Source organism: Lolium rigidum, chromosome 2, assembly GCF_022539505.1.
Source record: "Lolium rigidum isolate FL_2022 chromosome 2, APGP_CSIRO_Lrig_0.1, whole genome shotgun sequence".
Taxonomy (NCBI): Eukaryota; Viridiplantae; Streptophyta; class Magnoliopsida; order Poales; family Poaceae; genus Lolium; species Lolium rigidum.
The window spans coordinates 118,903,019-118,918,208 of record NC_061509.1 but is presented as its reverse complement, the minus strand read 5'-3'; the positions used below and the strand labels follow the sequence as shown (position 1 = coordinate 118,918,208).

The 15,190-nt window shown below is 48.4% G+C and overlaps 1 protein-coding gene across 1 annotated transcript; it reads left to right on the top strand.

Annotated features, from left to right (window-relative positions):
• Positions 1 to 3,887: 3,887 nt before the first annotated feature.
• Positions 3,888 to 8,273, top strand: LOC124692281 (T-complex protein 1 subunit delta-like). The gene is made up of 2 exons (XM_047225621.1): positions 3,888 to 5,124; positions 7,632 to 8,273. Exons 1-2 carry the CDS (start codon positions 3,911 to 3,913, stop codon positions 8,011 to 8,013), a joined length of 1,596 nt encoding a protein of 531 aa, XP_047081577.1. The 5' UTR covers positions 3,888 to 3,910; the 3' UTR covers positions 8,014 to 8,273.
• Positions 8,274 to 15,190: the final 6,917 nt, after the last annotated feature.

Genomic DNA, 15,190 nt, shown 5'->3' with positions numbered 1-15,190 from the left:
ACCGAACGCCACGAAGGCGCCTCACCTAAATCTCCGGTGACCCTCGCCACAAAGGCCTAGGTCACGGTTCCACTAAGGGATTTCCTTCGAGGCGGAAACCGGGCCTTACACAAAGATTGGGGCACACATCCACAACTTAATCGGAGGCTCCCAACAAATCACCACAAATGTCTAGAATCCGTCTAGGGTTCCAAGAACCCAAGAGTAACAACCTTCTTGCTTTCACCACCACGAATCACCGTGGAGAACTCAAACCGATGCACCAAATGCAATGGCAAGAACACCACAAAGATGCTCGAAGTCCTTCTCTCTCAAATTCCAACAAAGCTACAAAAGCTATTGGGGGAATAAGAGAGGAAGAACAAAGAGGAGAACACAAAATCCTCCAAGATCTAGATCCCAAAGATTCACTCACAAAGAGATGATTTTGTTTGGTCAAAGAGTGGATCTAGATCTCCTCAATCTTTCTCTCAAATAGATGCAAGAATCATGGAAAGGGGAGAAAGATCTCAAGCTTCAAAAAGACAACAACAATGGAGGAGAGAGGCTTGAGAGAGAGGAGGAAGAAGGAGTAGCTTGGATGGATAAACCAAGAGAGAGAGGGGCATAAAAGGAGGCCCCAAAAATCTGCCCGTTGGAGGCTGCTGCGCGCGCGGGAGAAGGGACCGGTAGTACCGGCCAGGTTGGGCCGGTACTACCGGCCATGGTCGATCTGGCGCGGCGAGTAGGAGCGGGCCACGTGGCCAAGGCGAGAGAGGAGGCGCGGGCCGGGAGGGGGAGGCCGGAGCCTCCGTCCGTGGTACCGGCCGAGGTACCGCCGAGCCGCCCCAAAGCCTGGAACAAAACTGACTCACTTGGCGATTATCCGGTACCACGGGCGGTACCTCGCCTGGAGGCTCCAGCCGTGGGATGGGTACCGCGAGCGGTACCTTGCCTGGAGGCTCCAGCCAAGGGCTGGGTGGAGGCTCCGGCCAGGGCTGGGTGGAGGCTCCGGCCAGGGCCCCTCCTCACCAAACGTTTTTGCTTAAACACCCATACGAAAACCTTAAGAACTTTTGCATCCGGACTCCGATTTCGATGATCTTGGGCTCGTTGAAATCACAACAACGAGCTCTACAACAATATGCATAGAAACATCATAGTCCAGCAAAGTAGGATAGAAACAAATGATGAAAGGTTTGACCTATCTAAGAAAGACATACCGGTAAAACCTCCAACCTCGAAAATGCAACAAGTTGCCCAAGCAAAAACCATTCTTGATGAACTAGAGCTTGTCATGAGAATACACACAAGCTCTAAAACATCACATGGATAAGATCCAAATAACAACCAAGAAAGATGATGAACCAAACTCGAAAACGCAACAAGTGATCTATGCGAAATCCGTTTTCGATGAACTAGAGCTTGTCATGAGAATAAGCACAAGCTCTAAAACATCACATGGATAAGGTCCAAATAACAACCAAGAAAGATGATGCAAGGATGCAAAGGTTTGAGCTCTCTCCGAACGATACGATCGAGTTACTCACTCGAGAGCCCTCTTGATAGTACGGCAACTAAACTATAAACCGGTCTCCAACTACACTATGAGACCGGTGAGAAATAAACCCTATCAAGAGCAAACCTTATACTTGCGCATTCCACTTGAGCTCGATGATGATGATCTTGACCTCAATAAGATGGAACGCCTTTCTTGATTGTGCTTGCTTGACGAAGTCTTGAGGATTGCTCCCCCATAATCCACCATGGGAGAGCTTCTTCTTCGGCGCATCTTCACATATCCATGATCACCAAATGGATGGCAAGACTCAAGCAAAGGATCTCTTCGAGATGTCTCATCTTGAACTTGCACTTCATTATGTTGATGTCTTGAAGTAACTTGAGGGCTCACTTCATCTTCATCTTCAAGACATACTTGACACTTGATATCCTTCATCAATTTCTTCTTATTGCAACCTTGAAGCCAACAAATGGTTCGAGCATTGCCTATGGACAACACCTACAAATATAACTCAATGCAAACATTAGTCCATAGGGATTGTCATTAATTACCAAAACCACACATGGGGGCTCCATGCACTTTCAAATATGCAACTCAAGAAGGTACAAGATGAAGCTTGCAAGACAGTTGACAAGGGTCAGCGGTGGAGTTTGTTTCAGACTCAGTGCATTATAAAGGGCAAGGCTTGCAAGTTGATGATTGATGGTGGTAGCTGTACTAATGGCATAAGCAAGGCGATGGTGGCAGCATTGGGGTTGTCTACATGTCGCCTTCGTGAACCTAACGTCTTGAGTGGTTGAATAGCTGTGGTATGCTGAAGATTACTCATAAGGTATGTGTGCCATTTACAGTTGATGATTACATTGATGAGATAGATTGCGACGTGTTGCCATTGGAGGTGTGTGGATTGCTACTTGGGCGTCCATGGCAGTATGATCGTAATGTGACACATGCTGGGAGAGCAAATATATATTCTTTTATGCATGGTGGCAAACATCGGACTTTGAAGCCAATGGGTGATGATCATATCAAGTCCGATGTGGAGTTAGTGGTCCGTAAGGAGAAGTTGCACAAGCCTAAAGTGCAACATGAGGTGCATGATGTTCCGAGCATTGATGTTGGTGATGATTCAGCCATGCATGTAGATGACAAGCCATTTCTTGTTGGTGACAAACCAGATGAAGCTACACTTGTTGTTGATGTGGATGTTGCAGCATGTGCTACAGTTCCAGTTTGTGTTCATGCTAGTATGCAGACTGATGATGTTTATGCTGATGGTGTTTCAGTACATATGGCGCAGATGCGCGTGGGAGGAGTGGGAGGTGAGCGCGTCAGTGGAGACAGTGGGAAGCGGCACTACCGTGCTAGGAGTACTACAATTCAGTTTTACGCGACACCGCGGATGCATAGAGGCAATGATGGTCGTGTTCGACAACTTTGTGGCCCATGCATTACTCGTTCGCAGGGTTGCACAAAGAAAGTTCATATTTAGCAACACAGGGTTCCATCAAGACCTCATAAGAAGAAGGTACTGGCGCCGAAGTCCAAGCTCATGTGGAGAAGAAAGGAGACGCCAAGTGCTGTATCAAGTCAAGCACGCCGAGAGAGAGGATGTGGTGTGGTAGGCAGGCAAGACTTAAAGACGACACGGACCTGTGATGTTCATATCACGTCACCTTTTCCAGAAGACCCTCACGCATTGGGGACACCGCTTCTTGAAGGGGGGAGGATGATACGGGCATGAGGGCCGAGGTGAAGCCCAATTTCAGGACTCCACCTAGCTAGTTATCTTATTTATTGTATTTTATATCTATGGTCATATGTGGGCCAATTAGGGATTTTATTAAGTTGAGTCAGTTTTGGTTTGGGCCTGTCCAAACCAAATTAGAGAGGCCCACAAGGGATGGCCGGCCAACCCCCTCATATAAGGGTTGGAGTGGCTAGGGTTTTAGGTGGAACCAGTTTGGGTTAAGTCTAGACGCTATCGCGTGTAAGCATCCCTCCGGGGCGGCGCCGCCGTTTATCTATTATAGTTGTTGCGAAGGTTCTTGTGTTCATCAAGGATTGTCGTGCTTTGGTCTTGAGGCGTGGTGATCTCCATCACGTTGCTTGCTGGATTGAACATTTTTTAAATTTATAAGTAAAAAAAATCTAAAGAGAAAGAAAAATGAAAAGAAAAGAAAGGAAAAAAGAAAAAAGAGATGAAAAGGAGCTCCCCAAATTAGCCCAAAGCTAGCTAGTTCACCAGTTGAAAGTAAACAGGCCAGGGTTTCTATCGGGCCTCCAGTTTCGGCCTGCTTTCCTGCCATATACTAGTATATATCAAAACGGCGACCTTGAAACCCAGCGCATCGCCCCGAAATATCTGCCCTAACTAGGACCTCCTTCCATTCCTCCCGATCCGCCGCCATGGCAGCCGTCGCCACTGCGCCGCCCCGCAAGACGGAGACTTACACCGACACCAAGCGCCGCGACGACGTCCGCGGCGCCAACATCGCCGCTGCACGAGCCGTCGCCGATGCGGTGCGCACCTCCCTCGGACCCCGCGGCATGGACAAGATGATCTCCTCCGGGGATCAGGAGGTCATCATCACCAACGACGGCGCCACCATCCTCTCTCGCATGTCTCTTCTACAGCCCGCTGCTCGCATGCTCGCCGAGTTATCCCGCTCACAGGACGCCGCCGCTGGCGACGGCACAACCACCGTTGTCGTCCTCGCCGGATCCTTGCTCCGCCGAGCGCAGTCCCTCCTTGCCGCTGGCGCCCACCCCACTGCCGCCGCCGACTCCCTCCACCGCCTCGCTGCTCGCGCTGTCGAGGTCCTCCAAGGCATGGCCATCCCCATCGAGCTCTCCGACCGAGACTCCCTTGTCAAATCTGCATCCACAGCACTCAACTCTAAGGTCGTTTCCCAATACTCCAGCCTCCTTGCCCCGCTCGCTGTAGACGCCGCTCTCTCTGTAGTTGATCCTGCCCACCCAGAACTCCTCGATCTCCGCGACATCCGCCTAATAAAGAAGCTTGGTGGCACCGTCGATGACACTGAGCTTATCCGCGGCCTCATCTTTGACAAGAAGGCTAGCCATGCTGCGGGGGGTCCATCTAGGATAGAGAATGCCAAGATCGCTGTCATACAGTTCCAGGTCTCTCCGCCCAAGACTGATATTGAGCAGAGCGTCATCGTGTCAGACTATGCCCAGATGGACCGCATCCTCCGTGAGGAGCGCAATTACATCCTAGGGATGGTTAAGAAGATAAAGTCCTCTGGCTGCAATGTCCTCCTCATTCAGAAGAGCATTTTGCGCGATGCAGTTACTGATCTGTCGCTACATTATCTCGCAAAGGCCAAGATTCTGGTGGTGAAGGATGTGGAGAGAGACGAGATTGAGTTTATCACCAAGACTCTCAACTGCCTGCCAATTGCCAACATTGAGCATTTCCGTGAGGATAAACTTGGGCATGCTGATCTTGTTGAGGAAGTGTCTGTTGGAGATGGCAAAATTGTGAAGATCACTGGTATCAAGGACATGGGGAGGACTGCCACTGTGCTTGTCCGTGGGTCCAACCAGTTGGTTATTGATGAAGCTGACCGCAGTCTCCATGATGCCCTATGTGTCATCAGGTAATGTTATACAATGATTATGTGTTACTCCCTCCAATTGATAATAATTGTCGTGTCCTTAGATCAAATTTGAGCGATTTTGAACTGAAATCACAGCACTTATTATGGAGGTATTTGTTTGAGATGTTCTTTACTAGTCCTACTTAACTAGGTCTTTTTGAATATGCAGATTTTGGAGAAATCTTATTCGAAAATGATGTGTGCTTAAATCCATTTTGTAGCGTAGGACCAAGATAAAAAAAATGCATTGAGTGTTGAACTAGAGTCCAGTAAAGACCATACTACTATAGGGAGCTATGGACAGTGCAGGTTCACTTGGTTGTTATGTGGGAGAATGTCTTATGCTCAATTGACCTCATTTGTATAGTGTCTGCTTAGTGATCCTGTGATCATCAGGTTGGCATGTGGCGCTGTGTATTAGCAAGTTATTGCAACGTAACAATAGGTGAGGGTAAATAATATGGCTGTTAGGCAAGAACTGTTCTGTTTTCATTTAGATGTAATAGTAAAGATTACATTATAGAACCCTGATTACAGGCTTTGTTGTGGCTGCTACTTAGCTAGATGAATTAAAAAGCTGCATTTTGTTATGTGCTAAGTTCCATGTCATGCCCGTTTATGGTACATGACGAAGATCCTTTGTCATGTATCACAGTCTGGACATTTGGTTTTATGCACGGGTGATAAATTTGTCAACTTAAGTTGCAGCAGAGAGGTGGGGGTGAAGGATAGAGTTGTCACATATAGGCAGGTCTAATTCCACCGGCATATGATATTAAAAATTGAATACAGATTTTTGAAGCTGTGGCAAGAAGCTCAGTTGAGATGCTTTGCTTTTTTGGTGTCCTTTACTTAAGATTTAGAGATATGAGATAGAATATACCGTGTTTTGTCACCAGCTAATCTGCATGTCTGGTTACGATACATGATGATGACCACTTCTCAAAATATCATTATGAGTTGGTTTATAACTCATAAATACAAGCTGTCAGGATACTTCAGTTATTCTGTATGTCTTATTGATTTTGTATTGATACTTCAGTAATTCTATACGCCGAGGTTCAAGAAAGAACTACAAGGTAGGTGCTAGGTGACCGGTGGGTGACTGCCTAGGCCTTGCCTTAGGAACCCTTTTACTGGAGCAGCATGACCGTGTCTCGGAGATTTGGGACCCATTGCGAGTTGATCTATGCTGGACTATTAATCTATCTTTGACAGTTTTAGCCAAAATTTTAAATTCTTTTAGCATTTCTTCATATGAAACAAAGATAAAAAAAGCACCAGCTGTAAACTCCTAGTTTTGCCTCTGCCTAGCACAGCGCGTAACTAGCAATAGCATGATTAAATGCTCGGTGTTCTGCTGTTGCCTCATGCTTAGGCATGCTGACGCACAGAACCTAGCCGTGCTTTTTTAATGATGATATGAATATTCAATTAGGTCTTCATGGCAGCCCTGTAAAGAGACATGATCTTAGTTTGCAGCGATTTAGTTTTTCTTCTGGTGCTGAGGCGCAGCCGATTAGTAAACAGAGTAAAAGAATGGAGAGATTGTTGGGAATCTGATGGATCTCAACTCCAGCTTAGGTGAGAGAGATGGGAAGAGGGAGAGAGACAGAGGTGGGCCTATGTTAGTTCTGTGGCTTGGATCCCATAATTTTATCTCTTTTGCTTTAGTTTTTAATTGTCTGTTAGTCCCTAATCCGTTGATTAGTAATGACAGTGGTATTTATGACAACATTATGGGGGCCCTGTGCCACAGTGCCTCCCATATACCGGCATGTGTGTCAGGTGTGATGGCTTAGATGGCAAGGTTGCAGCAGCTGTTGAGCTAGATGCCATGACAGTGTACGGACTGGATAGTGAGGTCAAAACAAAGTGAGGGGCTAGATTGTGATGTCTTGTAGAGCTTGAGGTTGCTGCGGCGGCCGTGGAAGCTTACCTCTGAGCTAGGTGGAGACCAATTAGGGTTAGCTGTACCCACCAGCGCCAGTAGCACTTACGTATTTCTTTCATGGCTTGCTTGGTTTGCCTGCTTTCATCAATAAAAGAAATAGGGTTCATGAAAGGTGTTCAGCTCATTACATTTGATTCTGCTACAAAAAAATCTCATCTGCTTCATGAGCACACGGCTCTGTCTCTCACCCCTCACTTCTCTTTGTGCTTGGCATCACTTGAATTCGGTGGCCAGACCAGTGCTTTTATTGGCAAAGCTCTGTGATAGGGCACCAATGGGAGCCTGGGCAGCACCTTTTGCCGCCTTTCAGAACATTGATATTAACATGCTTATTTTGGATATTATAACAACTACATCATATATATGCTTGTGAATTTTAACACCCCCACATTCGTACACTTCGGTATGACAGAGGCATGGCAGGGGGCTGGCGCACGTTTCAGATCTTTCATTTTGATAGTAACATTTTCTGAGCAAACTACTGTTGTGGATTTCATGAACGAATTTATTATTTCTCAAACATTCTAATCATTTTTTGCTTATGTTGTTGTAGATGCTTGGTGAACAAGAGGTTTTTGATTGCTGGTGGCGGTGCACCTGAAATAGAAATGTCAATGCAACTGGCTGCTTGGGCAAAGGAACTCCATGGGATGGAGAGTTACTGCATCAAAGAGTTTGCTGATGCACTTGAGGTAATCCCTTACACATTGGCGGAGAATGCAGGGCTCAATCCAATCTCTATTGTTACGGAGCTAAGGAATTGTCATGCAAAGGGCGAAAAGAACACCGGCATCAATGTGAGGAAAGGGCAGATCACAAACATCCTGGAGGAGAATGTTGTGCAGCCATTGCTGGTGAGCACGAGTGCCATCTCGCTGGCTTGTGAGTGTGTTAGAATGATCTTGAAGATTGATGATATAGTCACTGTAAGGTAAGGTCATGTCCCTTTTGGGGTGTATTGTTCTGAACTTCTTTGTGGGGCATGACCACTTTGGCCTGTCTGTCTTGATGTTATCTTAGGTTTACGAAGTTTGAATTTTATTTGTGAACATATAGCTCTTAATCTGTGTCATGAGTGCGGTTTGATGTCTGTTAAAGATGTCGTTATTTTGTATCAGTAATTTCTGCTCTACTTGTAAAATTGTTGATGGTGCTCCCATCTGTTTACACCTCCGCTGATTCCTGTGGACTCCAACTGAATCTTCGCGTGTTTACTGTCTTAGGTTTTTAATAGAAAATTTGCCTGTGCGTTTTAACTGGTTGACTTATTGTTTAATAGTTTTTCTGGGGAGCATAAAACCGAAGCTACCCGGCGACTTTAGCTCAGAGACACCACCGAAGCACACAAGCTCGCCTGATTTAACAGAGCGGCCACAACAACAAAAATAAGCCTCCAAGCTCAACTTCTCCATCATGAATTTGCAAATTTAGATTAGCCTAAGAAAACAATTCACAAGATAAACCCGTTCACATATATGCTCCTAAGATCTGGGCAGGTCATGGCTAGCTGCCTGTCAGATGAACTCTAAAGGTTTTGTGCTGTTAAAGCACCAGCTTTTGTGTTCTTCCTCTTATTCATACTGGAAGGAAAATCGATCACGGCCAACAGTGCCACACCCGCTAACTGAACTTACACTAGCAAAACACTAGATTATTTAACAAACTCCCGCCTAATCTAGTTGTTCTGAAGCTCGACCATGCTAATCTTCTCGCTTAGACCCTGGAATTTGATCCGTCCTGAGTATTGTCAGCCAGCTGATCGTTGGTGTGCATGTACTTCAGGGTGATCTTGCTATCCTTGACGCTCTCCCTAACAAAGTGGTATCGTGTCTCGATAATCTTGCTTAAGTGTGGTGACCCTGCATACCACTGCATGTTGTAGTATGCCAGTCGTTGACATAATATGTGCGAAGTACCAATCCACAAATATTACATCCTTCAAAGTAGTACAATAGTCATAGCTGGTCTTTATTTCACCCACTTAATATTACAAGCCATATATGTACATCACATTGGAGCTCCTCCTGGGTCCATAGAGGATAACTCCGAGGTTCTAGGTGAACCCTACTTAACTTATACAATATAGGTCTAAAAAGACTTAGCACCATTTCTACTCGAGCAGCTAAATACTATAGAGTTCGTGTTGCTCGACTACTTCTACTACTAGGTGTTCTCAAGTGTTGTCTTCTTCCGGAACCTCCCCGGTTCCATACACGATAAGGTAGTCTACCCCCTCTACTCCTCCGGAGAGGTCTGGTTCTTCATAGCAGATCTCATCTGGTCCTTCTTGTCCTTCAGTGGCCTCCTCCAGGTGATTCAGACAATCTAAGCATGGGGTTATAAGAGGTATGAGTACGAGCATACTCAACAAGTTCATTATAGGAAAGATGTGTGTTATGCACTTGTTATCACCAGAATTTGACCGAGTCAGAGGTGGGCCGCGATCAAGATGGACGTGAAGAATATATATAGAAGAAATACGTGAATCGGCCTTTTATACCAAGTTGGGCTTGTTTGCCCATGTATCTGTAACATATTAGATCGCATCTTAGTTTAGAAGTTAGAATCTTACTCGTGCACGGTTTGGTGCACGCCCACATTAGAAAGTCCCCTGGACTATAAATATGTATCTAGGGTTTATGGAATAAACAACAACCAACGTTCAACCACAAACAAATCTCGGCGCATCGCCAACTCCTTCGTCTCGAGGGTTTCTACCGGTAAGCACCATGCTGCCTAGATCGCATCTTGCGATCTAGGCAAGCCAAGCCTGCCCACGTTGTTCATGCGTTGCTCGTATCGAAGCCTTTTTGATGGCGAGCAACGTAGTTATCTTAGATGTGTTAGGGTTAGCATTGTTCCTCGAATTACATGCTTTCGTTATGCGACCCTTGCACATCTAGCCGCCCTACACCTATCTTAGGTGTAGGGGCGGCACCCCGCTTGATCATAGTTTAGTAGATCTGATCCGTTACGGTTGCTCCTTGTTTCATCAAGGATTAGTTTAACATCCGCAATAGTTAGGCCTTACAAAGGGTTGGAGGATCCAGCGGCGTGTAGGGTGGCGTTTGCTAGCCCTAGAAAGGATGTTCCGGGGATCAACCTCGTGTTGGTTTTTAGGCCCTGTCTAGGATCGGCTTACGGTCACCGTGCGCGAGCGCGAGGCCCAATCGTGAGTAGGATGATCCGATTATGCGGTGAAAACCCTAAATCGTCGTAGATCTAATCGGCTTTATCTTGATCAAGCAGGACCACCATATATTCGGACGCCTCGTCGGATCATGGGTGGATCGGCTCCTTGAGCCGATTCACGGGATAACCTGAGAGCCGATCGAGGCTCGAATTTAATGTTTACGTGTATGCCATGCGGGAAACTAAGCGAGGCATCATCCACACCTTCACGACCAGGTATAGGTCGGGTGGCACGCCCTTGCGATTGGCATCGGCGCGTGCGACCGGGAGGCTTTGCGGGCCGTCGCTCCGAGGGACCGGGGCCAGCCACAGCCCTAGTTGTTCCCGGCTCTACCGTGTTGACCGTCTCTCGCCCGCCGGGGGTTTCTGACCGTCAACACATTCTGGCACGCCCGGTGGGACAACCTTCTACATCCGCAACATCGCCATCCACATCCGAGATGGCGGAAGACACTCCGGTCAAGTACGAGGATCTGCCTGATGAGCTCAAGAAGAAACATGACAAGATCAAGGCAACCCTCGAGGCCGAACTCATCGGCTCTTTCCACAGAACCCTCTCCCATGGCGTCAAGTGGAAGGGTTTCTCACATGAAAATGCGTTCCAGGTCCGTCCACCGTTGCCATGCGCATCAGCAGCACCGGAAGTGCCGAGTTCACCGGCCTACGTCATCAACATGGTGGATCTCAGCCACTCCATATGCCAGCCAGAGTTCTCCTTTGGCGTCAACATGGCAGGGTTTGCAAGCCGCCATGGCAAAGATGAAGCAGAAAGCAGCCACTCCCGTGGCAAGGAGACGAGGAGGAAGCCGTTCCGCGTGACCGGCTCCGACACGATGTATGGGCAATGGGGACGTCGGCTGATACACTGGGAAAAATCCATTGCGCTCCTAACAAAGCCGACGTTCACATCGTAGGACCTTGGCCGACCATAGAGCCGATTTCAGCGGTTGCACGGCGAGAATCGGCTCGGGGGGGCACCTAAGTATATGAGCATACGCGACATTGTTGAACATGTGTGGAGAAATATTGGTGGCTGATAGGGAAGTCGGCCAGTAAAAAAAATGCATCAGTTTACACGGTGATCAACCTTACAACGAAGCAAGTTTACATGCATCAGTGCACACAAAGAAGCCCTACTGAAGAAAAGCCTCAAGGGCGCGAAGGGCATCGGCACGGATTCGATCCACTTCGGCGATCTCGGCCTCGTCATCCTCGTCCCTCCCCATCACCAGCTGGCTGCTCAGAGCACGAATTTCAGCCAGGTCGGTCTTCAGATCGGTTGTGAGACCTTGTGCTTCCTCTTGGGAGCGAGCAATGAGGGCTTTCTCATCCTGGATAAGTTGTTTGGTCTCCCTGGTCCTCTTTTCAAGGTCTTCCAGCTCTTTGCACAAGGTTTCAAGCCTGACACTACGGGTGGAAGTGGCGGTCTTGGCGTCTAAAGCGGCTTTCTTCTCATTGAGCCGTTGACATTTGCCTGCGATATCGGCTCTCAACGGGAGTTGGGCGCGGCGAAGAGCAATCCTTTGACGAGCCGACCGCACCCTTGACCTGAAACCGGCAAAGACACGGCCTGCCGAGCTTAACTTGCGGCGTTGCGGGAGACGGGGCTGGATGTCCTCGAGAATGCCTTGGATTGCCTCAGGGTTCTCGACCAGCGTATCGACCGAGGAGGAGAGCAAGTCTTTGAGACGCTGGAGTGGGCCGTCGATCGCGCTAGGATCTGGCTCTTCACCTGTTTTAGAAACGACCGGTTCGATGGAGTCGGGGTCGAACGTCAACAAGCTTGAAGGATCACACCCCTACAGACGAACAAGAGCAGCATGAGCATACGACAAGGGAAAAAGAGCGGGCTTGAGAGAGAGGGAGAAAGCTTACCTCTCCTAAGAAAGGAAGGGAAGCCGATGTTGTGATGATCGGCTTTACGACAGCCTGGGCTAGGTTAACTGCTTGGTCAGTCGCGCTCGGCGAGTGGGCAGGCCAAGGGCAGCGAGATGGCATCGGCACCTCTTCAACATTCCCGCTAGAAGTCCCATCAGTCTGCAAGGGAAATGGTAAGGCAATCCAGTTAGTGGCAAGACGATGTGGAACACGAACTGCTGAGTATATTACATTTGAAACTTCATGGCTCGGCGAGGAGACTTGCGGGTTTGAGCGGGCCCTTTTGAAGCATCGACGTTTCATGCGCGACCTCGTTTGGATCGGAACTTGAAGGACAGCCGGCTCGGAAGTCGACCTTTTCTGAGAAGCCGACGTTGGCGAATCCGTCTGCGAATCCGTCTGGCTCTGAGTGGTGGACCTTTCTGTGTCATCTGGGGAAGAGTCCCTTGGACTGGACTGTGCTCCCTCACTGGAGTTCTCTTCAGTAGAAGCCTGGAAGAAGAGGTACAACCGTGTTACAAAGATTGGGAAGGCAAATGTGTTCGATTAAGACACGGATCAACTTACGTGCAAGCTTTCCTGAGCGGGAGCTTTGCGCTTCAGGGTCTTCCTGACAACCACCTTCCTCACTACCGTCCTCGCCTGAGTCGAGGCTCGGGGGGCAACTGGCCCCAAAGTGGCTTTACTCTTGGGAGCCGATTTCGGAGGAATCGGGCGGCTCGCATTATGACTTTCTTCGGGGGTGGCGAGTTCCGGCGAAGAGAACCACCGGAGCCGGAGGAAGAAATACGAAGGGGAGCCGTCGGCTTGCTTGGGAACCGGGCCCTCTTGTTGCTTGCTAGGAAGATAGAGTCGGGTCACCGAGCGATTACCATAGGCGATTACAAGAAATATGTGAGTAATAATACCTGGTCGCAGGGGATGTCATACTCGGCATCGAGTTGTCTCAACGAGCGGTCCTAAAGCCCTTACGAAGACATGGGTCTTCCACATGGACCACCAAGTCTCGAAACCGTCGGTGGTAAAGGAGAAACGAGAGGTTGTGGGGAGCTGGGATGGCCAAAGCATCAAAGAAGGTGTAACACCTTTGGCCGGTGAGTATGTCGGGCAATTCAGCTCCGCTTGCCGTCGGGTGGTGTAAGAAGAAGTGTGGCGGCACCTGCCCGAGACCAAGGCTGTCGGGCTACCACTACCGGTTGATAACACTCATAACCAGGCTTGATGATCCGGTTCGAGGTACTCATGCCAACAGGGAGGAAGCAAGGGCGAATCATGATAGAATACAAATGCTGGGTGCTATCGTCATCGGCAAAGTTATCTAGTCGAAAGGAGACTGGATTTTCAAAATTCTCCGGTTCAGTATAAGGAAAGAACAGGGGGTTGTCCAAACCTTGGAAGAAGATCTTGAACCACCCTGCTGCTTCCTTGGGGATCAGCCTCGTTGCTCGGGAGACCATACAAAGCTTGGCCATAGTTGGTACATCGGATATCCTTGCCGTTAGCATGCGGGAAGGTGCAGGAGGTCAAAGGTGGGAAGTCTAGGATCTGGTTCTGAAAGTATAGTTGCGCCCATAACTGAATAAACCACCAGGGACCGCCAGTTTTAACTGTCTTTTGAGAGAACAGTTTGACGGACATCAGTTGAAGAGATCGATAGACCTCTCCAAGAAACAGCTTGCCTAGGCCAAGATGGGTGCCTTTGGCCGGTTCATAGGCTAGGGAAAGGTAATTTTTGGTAGGGGCAAGTGATGGGCCACGAGAATATGAAGTGTTCCAACCAAAAGTTCGGGAAGGCCGTGTGTTCTCGCTCCGTCACGGGGCCTTTGGTCTTCATATAACGATTGAGGTAGGCACCCCAGTCTGGTACACTCTTTTTTAGAAGAAAGGGTGAAAGGGACTTTCGGCAGTTTGAATGCAGAAGGGCTTGGGGATGCAATGTCTAGGCCTGTGATCATGGTAACATCCAGCAGAGTGGGTGTCATAGGGCCGTGGACAAACATGAAACAATTCAGTGCGTCAGACCAGAAATAGCCGATGGTTTTCAGAATGTTTTCATTCTTCTCAAGAGGAGACAATGATAAGGACAGAGCATCGGCTATCCCTATGGCTTCCCAGGTGGCATAATGAGCTTTGGATACTCTGTTGTACCATATCACCCAACCCTCGGGGGGTTAGGCCGGGCTCGCAGTGCGGTCGGCCCGGAGGTCGGATCTAAGTTCCGATTCACAAAGGGGGTCCTGTTAGCTTCGCATGAAATTAAAAGGGCAGGGCTCTCGGAAGAACGAGGACCAAGGCACATGGAATTTGCGAGAGAAGGGTGTGGCAGCAGGATGTCTGAAACCTAAAATTGATAGTGGAAGGAAACATTAATTCAGGTGTTTGCTGTTTACTCTTGACATCGATGCATGTGGCTAGGGGGCTGTCGAGGGTTACCTTCAGACCGGAGACCATGGCGTCAGCGTTGGATGACTCCGCCATTGGGTGCGCTGAGGAATTGGGACGGTGCGGCTGAGATTCGTGGAACTGCCGGGGCGGCGATTTGGGGATCTAGGTTTCTCAGATGAGGGGCGCAGGTTACCGTTTGGGAGGGCGGTTAGGTTGACCCTGCTCCCGTTATATTTTGGAGACTGATGTGGTACCATCGGCTCTTTCAGGGAGTGCTTGACTCTAGCTATCGGCAAAGTTAAGTGAAGACATTCCTTCAGTTAAGATGAATGCTGTAGGGCGGTGATAAAGTCACGGGGGCAAGGCGCTACGACATGTCCCGACGAAAGAAAAGCATAATGATTTTGGAAATGTTATTTCCAAAACCGAGGGGGCATGTGTTATCACCGAAATTTGACCGAGTCAGAGGTGGGCCGCGATCAAGATGGACGTGAAGAATATATATAGAAGAAATACGTGAATCGGCCTTTTATACCAAGTTGGGCTTGTTTGCCCATGTATCTGTAACATATTAGATCGCATCTTAGTTTAGAAGTTAGAATCTTACTCGTGCACGGTTTGGTGCACGCCCACATTAGAAAGTCCCCTGGACTATAA